We start from the raw sequence: 14,935 nt of genomic DNA, 5'->3' as shown, positions 1-14,935 counted from the left end.
CTGCCAACATGGCGACGGTAGGAGCCGCCCACCGAGCTTCAGTTCAGCTCTTCAGAAACCTATGGGTGACGTCACCCGTCCATCTCTTTATATACAGTCTATGGTCCACATCCATCAACACATGGAGCATCTGTTTTATTCAAAATGCATCTTTAGCAGGATAACATCACTTTTGGACCATAGTAGGGAAAGAGATGAGATGTCAAATCCATAAGACAATAGATTATTCAGAGATACACAAAAGCGTGTATAAACACTTTAAACAAACATGTTATGGGTTATGGGTGGGTTGTATTTAGGACAGCTGAAGCTTACTATCACCAACACTTTCTCATGATGTCTGAATAACAGCAGTAGACATTAAATGTCATATTTGCTTTCCAACAATGATGCACTCAGCTCCAGTCCAATGGCAAGCAGTCCTACAACTATTTAAAACTCCCACACACACACAAACGCATGCACATACTGCCCTGCTCTCTGTTTCTCTCCCTTACCCACTCAAACACTCAGAACTGCACAAAGCTTCGTGCATTCTATTTTGGTCATCATAATTATTTGATGATTGGGCTTCTGGTTTCTCCACCACTCTTTTGTACACATGATCTAGCTGTGAATAATTTAGCGCGGAGAACTAAAAAGGTGGGTCTCTTAAAACCAGCAGATACACTGAAACTCTGGGGATAGGACACACAGGAAGAGCTTTCCTATCTTTAACATCTTCTCTTCCCTTGCACACATCTTTTCAGTCGGACTGTCATCTATCAGGCTGTTTGCCACTACAATCTTTAATCCATCCGTCCATCTAAAGTTGTTTTCTTCAGGCAGCTGTCATTTTGTTCTAGGTGAGGGGCTTAGATGGACTGACGCTTTCTCTGCATTCCCTCCTCGGCCATCCAAAATGGAGGAACTCCAGAGGAAACTGAACCAGCGGTATGAAGGCACCAAGCCCAGAAAGGTGAGCTATTTATGGGACGATATGAAAAGGGTGTCATGTTGAATAAAAGACAGGCTCAGGTTATTTCAGTTACCACTTTTTCTCTTCAAGGATTTAAAACATCAGAAATACTATTGACAGATTGTCTTAAAGTGTGGCTCAAAATAGTTTTTTGGTTGCTTTTGATGTTCTGAAACAACTCATACACACACACACACACACACACACACACACACACACACACACAGAGGGGGCGAGAGAAAGAGAGCGAGAGAGAGAGAGACGACAGAATCTCATGTTGTGTGTTGACATGCTGCAAATGTTTGCATATGCCTCTCTTGTCAGATCAAACACCACTTTTTTCAACTCACAAACCTTCCTTTCTTTTGAAAACCAAACTTTGCTGATAAAACACGGTGCCGTGACTGCTGATGCATATTTTGAATGTGAGAACTCCAACAAGCACGGGACTTAAAACGTTAAACCTAACTACAGGTGAGGTTCAAGCTGGCGTCATCCTATAGTGGCCGGGTGCTGAAACACGTGTATGAGGACGGTCAGGAGCTCGACAGTCCAGAGGAGAAATACCCTCACAGCTTCATCCACCGTAAAATCCCTCCCAGCCACCTTGAGATGGAGCAGCTTTGTGGATTTGAAGACACACATGGGGACCAACAAGGTAGGTTTTAATCATTGTGCAGTACATATGCACGACGTCCGTCTGTAGGGTGGTAACCACGGATACCAACAAGCATATTTTGCATTTGAAAACAATTGTAATCAAGTCTTTTGATGAAACAGATTTGCATGAAGGCATATTGGTATTTTTTATATTTTCATAACTGAAATGTCATGTCTCTTTTACACACAATACAATGTACACACAATTTAATTTCAGTTGTAATTTTAAAAGAATAAGTATAAAGTAATCATTTTGATGATGACCAATTGTTGGGAACCATCTCAGTGCAGTTTATCATGCTTGTAGCATGACCAAGTGAAGATCAATAAAAGTGGCATCGCTATGTAACAGTAAATACCCATGCAGTATGCCGTGTTTGTGTGATAATAAAGACATCAATATATTTATTTTTTTTACACCCCAACCTAAGAGAAAAATGGGGAAATTGCCCTTTTTTTTTTTATCCCAAAGTCTTTATTTGTCATTTGGATAAAATTTTAAAAAAGAAAGTAATTTTTTTCTTTTCTGTGTTTTTATTATTTATTACCAAGTGATAGATCAAAATTATTGTAGTACAGTCCTCTGTTTCCTGGTGTCCATTAGGGGCCAGGCAGGAGATAATTGTCAAATTACACACAGCAGGATTTAGAACAAAGTGTCTACCATAAAGTGATGCGAAAGGTCTCAAAAAAGGTATGTATTTTACACACTACCAGTCAAAAGTTTGGAAACACTTTCCCACTGGGTTTAATGGGAAAGTCTGTCCAAACTTGGTAGTGACTGGTAGTGTATATATGTTTTAATTTTTTTAGGGTAAAGTCTTCACAGCATGGTTATGTGGGTAATGTGTTTTGCAACTGCTTTGTAGGTTTGCAAACACACACACATTTCTATATATATATATATATATATATATATATATATATATATATATATATATATATATATATATATATATATATATATAAAAAGTTGTAAAATTGCTTTTACCATTTTCCACCACTAGATTGCAGACATGTAAATCGCTAGTCAGCAATTTACTGCCCCCATTAGCAATCGGCTGCCTCCGCCATCGCCTGTGGTTGTTGTCAGTTGGCGTTGGTCTGCCGCCATTTGTGTTTAAGAAAAAAATAAACATACTCACTGGAAACCTTTTACAGCTTCAGTCTCCATCTTTTTTTTTGGAGCACCAGAGCCCTGGTTTTTAAACCAAAATAATGCTAGTGAGTGTGACCCATCCAGATATAATAACTGTGTTATTAGCTGGCACCAATTACAATAATTTGGTAACTGATTTGCATTCTCTAAGTCTTTGGTGTGAATTGCACCCAGTCTATCCAGTGCTTTAATTGGCTGTAAAGTGCATCAAAATGGGAAACCATGAAGAAAATAAATATGAATTTTCTAAATCCTTTGAGATTTTGCTCATCAAATAAACTAAAGGGCAAACCATGACTACACAATTTCACTTAACTAAACAGCAAAATTGTCTGTGGGATATATTATCACATATATCCATGGTGAATGATAACTGCTGTGAATCCAAGCCATACACATTTCACATTGAGATCACTGCTCAATGGCCTGTTTCTTTTTTTACAAAATCACTTGACCCCATTTCAGCTTCAGCATACAAATCTGGGATTAAAGTTAGAACAGGGGAGCTCATTTTCCCTCCCTAATATGACTCTGGATAGGGAGTACTTATCTTAATAGCAGAATTAATTTCAGGGTGATAAGGGTTATACTCTCACAATAGCTTATTATGTAAAGTCTGTGCACTACGTGTTTGTGCTTGTGTCAGTTTGAGTTTAGCCTCACAAATATTTTCTATAATATTTCTATAATATCAAACCTTTTTTCAGATTTTCCCAGAGAGCTTGCTGTTGCTTTTCATCTTTATGTCTCAATATAATAATACATATATATTACAATTACAATAATACAGTCATTTACAATTAGTTGACTCTTTTCTTGTTTTTGTGATTTTTGTGTGTAGCATTTTAATTTACATACTTATATAGGAACAGTAGTGTGAATAAAGTTGAGGTTAAAAAAAAAAAAAAAAAAAAAGAGCATGTGGCCAGAGTGGGAAAAAATCAATCGGCGAGCTCCATTCAAGATTAGACTAATTTATATCCTTCGAGCCTTGAAGCTGTGTATATACCAGGGGTGGGCAACTCCAGTCCTCAAGGGCCACAGTCCTGCAAGTTTTAGGAGTTTCCCTGCTGCAACACAACAGAAACATGTCAGACTTAGTTAGCAGACCTTTGCAGAGCTTAACATCAGAGTCTGCAAATTACATATTTATTTGAGCCAGGTGTGTTGCAGCAGGAAACTCCCAACTCTTGCAGAACTGTGGCTTTCGAGGACCAGAGTTGCTCAATCCTGGTATATAAAGTATATGAAGCTGTCTGCAACACCATATTTCCCCAGAGAGGGATGCATAAAGGTCTATTTAATCATATCTTATCCAAAGCTAAAAAATGGTTAAATTTGTGTTATTTTAAGTTCAGTTAGTGGGGGCCACTCTTTCTGTATCTTATTTATCATAATGCAATGCAATGATCACAGATGTAACTACACTGTAATAGTTAGGTGGTAAGGTTGTAAGAGAGAGAGACTGGTTACTGTAAATGATGAAGGAGCACCAGATCAGTCACTGTACATCACTATTCTAGAAAATAAAACATTTTCTGGTACAAGTTCTCACTCATTACTGATGTCTTTGTTGTGATCTTAGGTGTCTATCCTCCAACAGGGCTCATTGCCCAAAGAATAAATGTATACAGAGGAATGGGAAGCTACAAGGCTGCTGCTGGTAAGAGTGAAGAAGCAGAGGGAGACAGCAAGGTATGCAGTACATATTGCTAGTTTCAAATTAAATTCATCCTCACATAAATCCAGAAAAGGAGTTATTATAGTATGGATGTCAGAAATGTCAGAAATTTGAAGTGCTGGTTTGACTTTTTTATTAGTTCAGTTTCAAGGACATGACCCCAAATCCACACTGTCAGTTTCTGTTATTATTAAATTAGTTCTTATTCATTGTCTATCAGATATCTGTGATCTTGAAAAACAATACATTGTTATATTCAGTCATTTACATCATGATGAGGCCTTAGTGTCGGGTCTTGGTATTTTGACTGATTTGAATTTATTCCCAAATATCTCTCATATATCATCATATATAATTAAAGTAATCATTTGTGATTAAGATATTGATGCTCATATAGAGTATATATACAGTGAAACTGGCATTGTGAAAATAAGTAAAAAAAAACTCTTAAAAGTATATGAACTATATGTCTGTTACATCTATATAAGTGGTTGTGTATTGTTGTATGTGTTAATATGTCATGGAAATAGTGTCAGTGATAAAAAAAGCTTTCAGTATTAAATGTTGAAAGGGTTATTGTTGGGTTTAGTGAACTATTGTAGACTAATGTAAATTTCTGTAAGATTTTTCTTCGTCTTTGTGAGTGTGTGTGTACGCAGTAGTGGTGTATTGTGGATGTTTGCATTTCCCATTATTGGTTCAACCTTTGCAAATAGACATTTAGCTTGAGAATGGTGACAGTGATGAGCTGCAGGTAATGGGGATCAAAATAAACAATAAAACTCCAGATTTTGGTGGAAGAGATTTTGGAGGCACAGAACAAGGATATGTATTAAAACCTGACACTGCTCCATGTGTGACTCTCAGATTCTCTGAAGCAACATGAAGTAAACTTTTCACAATACTCACATCTAAAAGACTGATCAGACTTTGTTACAAACAACTTACTTTACATGAATATCAACTAAAGTAATATACCAATCCACTTATGTACTTGTGAAAATAAAACAGAAGCAATCAATGTTTAAATGCATTAATCCTTGATAATGAAAGCATTAACAAAGTATATGATGTGCTGAAAAAAAGAAGTGGAGCAGTGTGGGCAAAAACATTCTTCTGACAGCAGAAAGACACTTTTACTAAGCTGCTGTGGCAGCCGCTTCATTAGCGCGACAAGCTAACAGGGAGGTCAGCCGCATCACATCGCCTGCTGGCTTCATGTCATTTCTATTCTTTTATCTTCTAAATAAAGATGCGCTTAGCCTGGTGACCAAGTCAGGATTCATTGTATTTATCCGCAGAAGACTGTAATCTAGTGCTAGTTTATCTCTTTAGGGCATTATTAAAAGGCTAATGGTTTCATGGGTGTATGATTTCAGTGCTCTCTTTCTCTGTTTTACAGTAATAAAGATTTACTAAAGAGGGGGGAAAGTAGAAAATGCCAGTGATTTGTAATTACTAAGTTAATGGTGACATGCTTTTCTATTATGTCTGTATATTTTATTCCCAAGGACAACTGCTTTTACTCCAATGAGCGGCCAAATAAACAGTTTGAAATATGAGAGTATCCTCTACATGCCAGTATTAAAGATTAAAAGGTGTTTTTTTTTTATTTTTATTTTTTTTTTTATAAAGTTTAGATGATCATACTGAAGTCTTTACTTAAAAAATGAGAATCATTATCAAATTTTTCAACCACCAGAAGCCTCATTAGACCATAAAACAGCTCCAGCTACAAAGCATTTTGTGTTTTTGACAAGGGGTGTGATGCCTCTGCTGCATTCAACTTGAAATTCTCTTCCCACCCACACATAAAGCCCACGGCATGGTGTGGGCATGGTTTGTCTGTGTTAAGAAACGGAGGAATTATCAAACAAAAAGGGAGCTATATAAAATATATATAATTTTAGGGTGAAAAAGATGCTGTCTGTGTGTAATGTGATGGAAATGTATCAATTTCTTCCAGTCGTCAGTGTTGGACTTTGGCAAGATAATCATCTACACCAGCAACCTACGCATCATAAGAGCACCCCCGAAGAAGCCTGAAATACTGCGGCAACACTCAGTGCCTCCAGTAGACATGGAGGGACACCCAAAGACGAGGGACAGGGGAAGCAGGAGGAGGACTAAAGCGCTCTACACAGAGGAAAGGGTGGAAAAGGAGGAGAGGCAAATCAGCGACACAGAAACCAAGGTAATGGGCCATGGCCAAATTATTCTCGGTCGTGTGGTTGAGTTTTTATCACCCCATTTCTGTTTCCTGATATTCTCAGTCTCACTTGTCCTTCGCCCTTTTCTCCCACTTGTCACCTTCTTTAAATCTTCACACTTGTTTTTTTTTTTTTTTTTTAAGAGAGAGAATAACTGCAGGATCATCTGTTGATGTCTCATACAACACTTTCCTCTGTGTTTTCCTCTTCTGCCTCCTTATTTGTATCCTGATCTTTTCTCTTCCTCATGCCACCTCCCCTGCTGCAACAACCACTAACCCATTGTCCCAGTGTTATCTGTCAACTGTGAACAGATACTGATGAGTCCACAGTTTTCTTCTGCCCTTGCAGCATCTGCCTGCCACTTGCAAGCCAGCAAGGATACCCAGCTTGCTTTTATTCCCTACCCTTTTACCTCCCAGGCTGATTACTGTTCTTTCCTTTGCCATCTCCCTTCATCTCTTCTCACCCCCTTTGTTATTTTCTCATTTTCTCTGCCTTTAGAAAAAAAATGGCCCATTCTTGCCTTTTTTCTTTTAAAGATTGCAGTCTCATTTATGTTTGCTACCTTTTCTTCATCATCTTCACTTTTAGAAAAGTTTTTTTTTTCCCCTCACTTTCGTTATTATCTTCCAGGCTCTGATATAAACTCTGATATAACTCTGATATAACCTTGATTGTGCAAAGAAAAATAAGAAGCTGGAATTGATTTGTAGATAGATAGATAGATAGATAGATAAATACTTCGGGATTAATAAAGTATTTATCTATCTATCTATCTATCTATCTATCTACAAATCAATTCCAGCTTCTTATTTTTCTTTGCACAATCAAGGTGTTCACTGACGTTAATCGTCACAGTTTAACCAATGAATATGTCCCAAGCTAACACCTCTGATCATACTGATATTCAAATAGATTTGACTGCTTCTTTCCCTCCCTCCTATTTTGTTGGTAACATACAAGCAGCTGCTTGTGGTGGTTTTACCCAACTGCAAAAACAAAACCCCTTTTTGGCTGTATGTCAGCCTGAAACACGGCTTCTTATTCAAAAAGAAGCCATTCAATAAGAAATTATATTGGAAAAATCTTCTGTAGCATTATGTAGTATGTAAAATTTGTAGTATGTAGTATGTAAAATTTTCCATATTTTCAAAATAAAATAACTAAAAAAATAACTACAATCACAATCAGATAGTTTTTTAAACATGTAGGTTCCAGTCTGTCCATATTTGATGCATTATAAAATTACAAGTTTAATTAATGACAAAGACCCTTCTTGAATGTTTTCTGACCAGTAAAAAAAAAAAGTACTTTTTTTCCACCAGTAGGGGGAGTATAAGCCCATTTAAGCAGAGTGGCTCTGAGCTACAGCTCACAAGCGATTCCTGCCCTCATTGGAGCTGGCAAGGAGGAGGGGTGAGGGGTGAGTTTTGCTCATTACTGCCAACCTGTGGTTGTTTGTGGAGGTAGCAGTTTTGTGGTTTTGCTCACGACCTGGTGTTTGCCACCTGGTGGTGGAAAGAATCGCCTCAAAATCTTACATACTCTGCCTTTAAAGTTATTTCTATTGTGTGAGCAGGCAAGTTGGAGAAGACAGTTGTGTTAATGTTACTTATAAACTGCAACTTAATCAATTTTCAGGCAATTTTAATGAAAAAAAAATTTAAATTGTACATTACAAAGCTATTTTTTTTAAATAAAAGAAGACAGTAATGGCTAATTAGGCTGTTGCAAACATTGGGTTGACCTTTATTGACCAATTACAAATGATTATTTTGCATACGGGTAGCTCCATAAAACTGAAATCTAAATACACGCAGGTCAAGCCTTACCCCTTACTGTGAACCTTTTAGCTCCTTTGGTTTCAATGCATCCCATATCTTACTCACCATCCCCTCCTCTCCTTCCCCCTTTTTACCCTTTGCCTCACCTCACAGTTCCTCTTTTCCACCTCCTCTTCTTGCACCCCTTCTCTCCCCTAATGTGTTTCTTCTGCCTCCAGGAGACCGACAGCTGCCAGCATTGTGGCGGCTCAGGCTGTGCTCCCTGCTCCCTGTGTCATGGTAGCAAGCTGTCCATGCTGGCGAACCGCTTCAACGAGTCCATTAGCGATCTACGTTGCCAAGCTTGCTACCCCCATGGTCTGGAGAAGTGCCAGTCCTGCTCCAGTAAATAGCACCATTTGGCTGACACCCATGTCTGGCAAAGAGAGCGTGAGCAAGTGTGTTGCAGTGTGTGAGTGAGTGTGTGACAGATGCGCTATCGGGTTGTCAGAACTATCTCAGTGGCAATATTGCTCTAATCCAAAATGTTCTTGGTGGGATGATTTAAAGCACTACTAGGAAACATTAGCCATTATTGGAAAGGAGGGAGTGTGACTACGCTACAGAAAAAAAAAAATCATAAATTACAATTATTGTGTGCAATGAATGTGGCTTGAGATAACAAATGCATAATCACTGTTTTGTTTTCAGGTTATTTTGCATCTGTACTGCTTCCTGATAATGGCTGGTTCTACAACAAAGTTATCATTTTAATTAAAATGATACAATATTCTGAAGTGTGTAGTATCTGCTGAGAAAGCTGCTCAGCTCCTATCTTCACAGTCTATTCGCCCAGAGACTGAAACTGTTTTTCATTCCAACACGACGAGGGCAATTGAGGGTTTTACTTTTTCAAAACGAAGACAAGGTACGTAATAAGGCTCAGGCAGAAAGAAAAAAAACAAAAACTAAAAAGCTATAGAGAGAGAAAAAAACAAGAAAAGCATAATTGTTATATAAATAGTAACAGCTTTAATAAGATGATGATTTTAAGGCTCGATCGCCTCAAACTGCTTTAAGGAGGATGAACGTGTTAAGCCATGTGAATTCTTGCTAACTGTGACTTTTTTTGTCAGTAAATGTTACTAGTGTTACTATGTGGTACTAGATGTTTTGAAGCCACATTTCAAGTCACTGCCGTATGAATGTTTTATATCTTACACACACTGACTGCAACTCAAGCATCACCAAGATTTCTATGATGTGAAAGAGAAGAAGAAAAAGAGAGCAGTAAAATATACGCTGGAAGGATCGTAAAGCAGCTCAGGGGGTCTTTGTTCAAAATTAAAGCTTGGGTGGGCCGACATGTTAGATGGAATAAATAAATTCTCTCTCAGCTAAACATGTGCTGTTGGTCTTCAGCAATACTCAAAATAAGCTAAAGCCTCGCTGCATCATAACACTACCAGCTGTTTTGGTTAGATTTAGGTACCAAAATTATTTTTGCAGAGTTACAAAGTTTTAGAAATGTATAGTCTTAAGAAATCTGATGTTACCTGAAAAACATCAAAACTTACTTTTAAATAAATATTAGACACATCAGACTTGTTAACACAAGTGATGATGTGGTCTTTAACACTTTGTAATCCTCAATCCCTCACCTGTTTGCACTCCTTACTTGTCAAATACCGATGCTCAGCAGCCTGCTGCATCTGTTTTGCATGCTCATATGGATGAGCACATCTGCGGGCTGGTAAAGATTCATGCAATAACATTTCTTTTATTGTTTATTTAAACGCCAAATCATACAGCTTACCAGAAGTAAAACAAACAAACAAAAAAAAAATCATCAGAATTTGTTAGGGGGAAAAGGCACAGTAGTCTCAAGGTTGGATTGGAGCAGAAGCTTTATGCTTTCTTCCTTGTTCCCATCCAAAACAAACCCCAAAGCTGTTTCACTTGTTGATGACTTGTAGTGATTTGTTATTGGGGCAGTTGGTGCATCAGTTAGAGCCACAAAACGTCGCACTGGCTATATGCAACTACAGAGCAGCTCCCTGCTCATCAATAAGTCATAATGAACAACACATCCAGCGACAGTATGTGATAAGTTGAGGATTAAGACATGTTTAGTAACCAAATAAGTGAAAGAGAAGCTAGAAGGCTTTAGTGGCATCAGCATCTAATTTCAACACATCGTCATGGCTCCGCCATGTAATGTGCTGTCACTGAGTGGATTATCTGAAGCCTTACAATGGAGCTCAGTGGAAGGATGCAGAAGTCCCCTGTTAGACCTCTTGAATTACAATATAATGAATGGTTTATGTGAATGATTTTTTTTCTTCTCTCTTTATTTATTTATTTTTGCCAGAAAAGAATCCTGCCTGATTTAATTTTAACAGTCTAATAAATACATTTATCTCATTTACATTTCATTCAAATCTTTCTTCACACAGTTTTGGCATATTGTTTAATTGGAACTTTTAATGCTTTTGTATTTTTTTTTTTTTATTTGTGTCCATGAACCATTGTAGAAATGTGTTTCTTGTGTGATTTATTTATATCTGATTCAGATGTACTGTTGACTTTTAGCTGTTGATTTTCATGAGTGGAAGTTATCACCTTTTTATCCTCTGATCTGTATCCTGTGGTCACAGCTGTGTCATAAAAAAAGAAACATATTTTACAATAGTGTCTGAAAATGACTTCCTAAATGTATTTTCACAGTGGATTATGATTGTGTTAACAGCACAAAAAATAAATAAATGGTACGTAACCACAAATGCAACACACCGCATAATTCAAAGTCTTTACATCTCAGTCATTAAACCTCAAATCAACCGCAGTCAGCCACCTTATCTTGCCATTTAAGGACGATTTAACAGAAAAGGAAAAACAAAATTAAGCACTGTCTCCTGAATGGTGAAAGGTTTCAGTAGTTACACACTGAATTTGCCAGCTCTGTGCGATCACCTTGCAGCAACTATTTCCTCTGTTAACAGAATACATTAACCCATTACATGGTTTTATAAATCCAACCAGTTAGGCTTAAATGCCACCTTGTGGCCTTGTTTTGTTTCCTAAAGAAAAATTAGCTGCTTCGAGCCATGAAATACTTTGGAGTGCATGCTTAAAAGTAATTTTAAACATAAAACAAGAGATGATCCATCTAAATCTCTGTCAATAGTGGAAAGTACTGACCACATCCTCTGAGGTGTCATAGGCCGAAAAGTCATGCCAGACCAAGCATCACTGCACCATTACAGCCCATTATCCTTGCCTGTGGACCTATCTTTGTGCAGTAGTTCCCATTATTTTATTTTATTGTGTTAGATAGCCTAAGAGTCACTTAAAGAGCGAGCTGTTTGGCTGAGCAGTTGTCTGGTCAAGGGCCCCAACAGCAATCTAATTCCTGCAAGAGAAGGCACTTAGATTTACACTCTGCCTGTTTTTTCATTCTTCTTTCTTTCCCTTTGACTAGTCAGCTCAAAAATCTGCCACCGATACTGGGGTTTAGATTGTGCTTTTGAACTTTTTTTCACCACCATTCTCACTCAGTATTCCACCGGGTAAGTAAAGTGAAGGAGAACTGGGTCACAGGACTGTTCCTGGCCTCCTCTGTCCTGCTGTAACCTAGAGGGATTAATGTGCAAGAAAAAGCACACAAGTCACATGTGAATAAAGCTGTATGCACATCTGATGCTTTGGACTGAGTAAAAAAGGACACAATGTACCTCAACACTGAATCATACTAGAATTTACACAGGAAACATTCATGCCAATAAAACTGTTGATGCCATCATTAAGTGGACAAGTTACTATGCAACTTAGACAGGTTGTCTTAGAAGCCAAGTCTTGGTTTAGTCTGTTTACAGAGGGGGGGAAAAAAAAGTTCACGAAGCCTGCCACTGTGTTTGTGTTCCCAATAATTTACTTTGTTTAATTTGTTTAGCATTTGTTTCCTGTCAACACAGAAAGTATATGCTGCAAAAGATTGCTATGGGAAGGTTGTGATGAGATGAGTAAATCATGGTCTGTTGCAAACAAAATCTATGCACAATAATTATGCACAGATGCACACTGCAATACTGGAGAAGAGCTCATTACACATTATGAATATCAGCACCCTGTACATGTCGCAATCAATCATGTTAGACACCTGGTAAAACCGGTCAATTAGTTCATTCACATATTGAAAAATGACTTTTAGACAAAACTCTCATATTGATCACACTGAATCCAATTAAGCCTGTGAGTCAGTCTACTTTCTGGATATGCAGATTGAATTTACAGTGTTTTGACACGAATCGCACCCACAGAACTACTAACAAGTCTATAGTTTACAGCTCTCCAAAACATCAGAAGACTTCCACAAACTTTTTCTAATTTTGCTGAACTTTGGTGAGTTGACTTGCACTTAAAAAAAGCCTCTACCTGCAGTTGTTGTGGAACACTGTATAGAATTGTCATTTATTTGAGGTTTCACAGAACAAATAACACTGTTTGATGACAGAACCTGCAGAAGCAAACAACATATTATGGAAACATAGGAAGACATTTCCACAGTGGCAACATCATAATTTATGATATTTTATTGGGATATTTGTGATCTCTGATAGCACATTTGTAGCATCAGACAGACCGGGAGCAGGCTGTGTGCATTAATCAGGAGCTTTTATAAAGAAACACTCCACCCTGCAGAAACATTAAACCTGAAAACTTTCTTTGTGAGACTTGAAGGGATCATTGTGTCTCCTGGCCTTTTTCTTTTTACCTCATTCCTTCCGTATGACTTGTTTAGTGCTTTTTAGAGAGCAAATCAAGGCTCGTAACATCTAACAAAAAGTCATGTTACAACTTAAACATCCTGCAGTGCTGCACACTGTATTTCCATATGTCTTTTCCTTTAGAGATTGCAGCAGATTGGTGGTTGTTTAGTGATTAGAGAGACCACTGTACAAATCAGGCTTCAAGCCATCATCACAGCAAGCATGGCCTGTGCTGCAGTATCATTTGGTAAAATGTTGAATCTTCTGCCCTGCCAGCTGCTGTTAGGTTGCCCTGCCCTGCTGTATGCTATAATAAACATTTTTCCAATAACAGAGTACAAAATGATAAATCATAAAAGCATGAATTGCAGTATAGTGACATCCACTGTCTTTTAGCTCTTTATTTACTTTTGATAGAAATGAGCCTTGCATCATTATCAGATGAAGTCTCAAGTAGTTTTGGATGCAATAGATGCAAGACAAGTGAGTTTGGGTGGCTGCAGCCCCTTATACCTGGGGGAAATGCTTGAATACATGTTGTGAAAGGGAACAGGTTAGAGAGACAAGAGCTTGAATAATAAAGAAACAGGTTGAAGGAAATATGTACATGACGTCATGGTGATAAGCGGTTGTTACACCATCAGACTTTACTGCAGCATTACTTAAGTGGGAAAGCCCAGCTGTTCTGACCTCAGTTTTGCAAAGCAGCTGCATGTAAAGTACAACTATGTGGTTTTGATCAGGAAATGTGAGGAATTGATAAATAAACCTGTCACTTCTGACATAGTTAAATGTGTGGTTTAGACAGGACTCAAATAATTCGATTTTTCTGCTATTAGAGCCGTAAACAAAACCGGTCGGGGCAGCCATTTCTGCAACAACAGCAAGTATCTTATTACGCCTGTAATGAAATGCTTTTGTCCCAATTTGATTCGATTATGATTTTTGGGGTGCTGATTTGATTTAAATTTCAATTCTCACAATTCTTCAATATTGCTGATTTTTCTAAACTTAATACAAACAAAAAAATTGACTAAACTTCTTTTCTTGGTAATTTATCCTTATTTCAATAAAAAAAAAAAAAAAAAAAAACCCCAAAACAAAACAACGCAGTAGCCACACTATCATTCTGCTGCCATAATGCCCAAGAAGACAAGTAAAAACATCAATAAAATGCCAAAATGTTTTTATCATGGATTATTTCAATTAATGGCTCATTAAGACATTTTTTTTTAAACAAAAATGATATTTTGGACATGTTCTCCAGTTTTCAGGTATTGCATTTGGTGTGCAGTGTGTTAAGATACTTTTCTGCCTATCACGAATTTGGGAGTTTCTGTGGATGTTTATTAATTAGGGTCCGAGCCATACAAAGTATGGCACCAACAATCACACCAAAGAGAAGGTCTCGGAAATTACCGACTTTGATATATGCCTTCTTTTAAACTGTCTGTGTGCAGGTGTGATCTTTGTCGTGCCATTTATCTGCCAGATATGTGTGTGTAAGGATGGATAGATGGATGGATTGATGGAAGCCCTGGTGTGTTCATACAGATCATCGGTTGCATTGGTGAAAAAAAAAGGTTTATATTATTGGCAAACCATTATTTACTCACACACCTTCTCAAAGTTACACACTGATTAGTTTACACAGTTTGTAAATCATGGATAACACACACACACACACACAGACACGCAATGATATTAAGTTGCTTTCTCTCTATATATATTG

General features: G+C 37.6%; 1 protein-coding gene across 1 annotated transcript; it reads left to right on the top strand.

Annotated features, from left to right (window-relative positions):
• Nucleotides 1–901: 901 nt before the first annotated feature.
• grxcr2 (glutaredoxin and cysteine rich domain containing 2) lies at nucleotides 902–8,847 on the top strand (the record flags this gene model as incomplete). Its single annotated transcript, XM_079248088.1, has 5 exons — nucleotides 902–958; nucleotides 1,433–1,616; nucleotides 4,363–4,472; nucleotides 6,425–6,652; nucleotides 8,674–8,847. The coding sequence occupies 5 exons, from the start codon at nucleotides 902–904 to the stop codon at nucleotides 8,845–8,847; spliced, it is 753 nt and encodes a 250-aa protein (XP_079104214.1).
• Nucleotides 8,848–14,935: the final 6,088 nt, after the last annotated feature.

This window comes from Telmatherina bonti, assembly GCF_933228915.1.
Source record: "Telmatherina bonti genome assembly, chromosome: 10".
Taxonomy (NCBI): domain Eukaryota; kingdom Metazoa; phylum Chordata; class Actinopteri; order Atheriniformes; family Telmatherinidae; genus Telmatherina; species Telmatherina bonti.
Note: the sequence above shows the minus strand (reverse complement) of the source record. Positions and strands in the feature narration are given on the sequence as shown.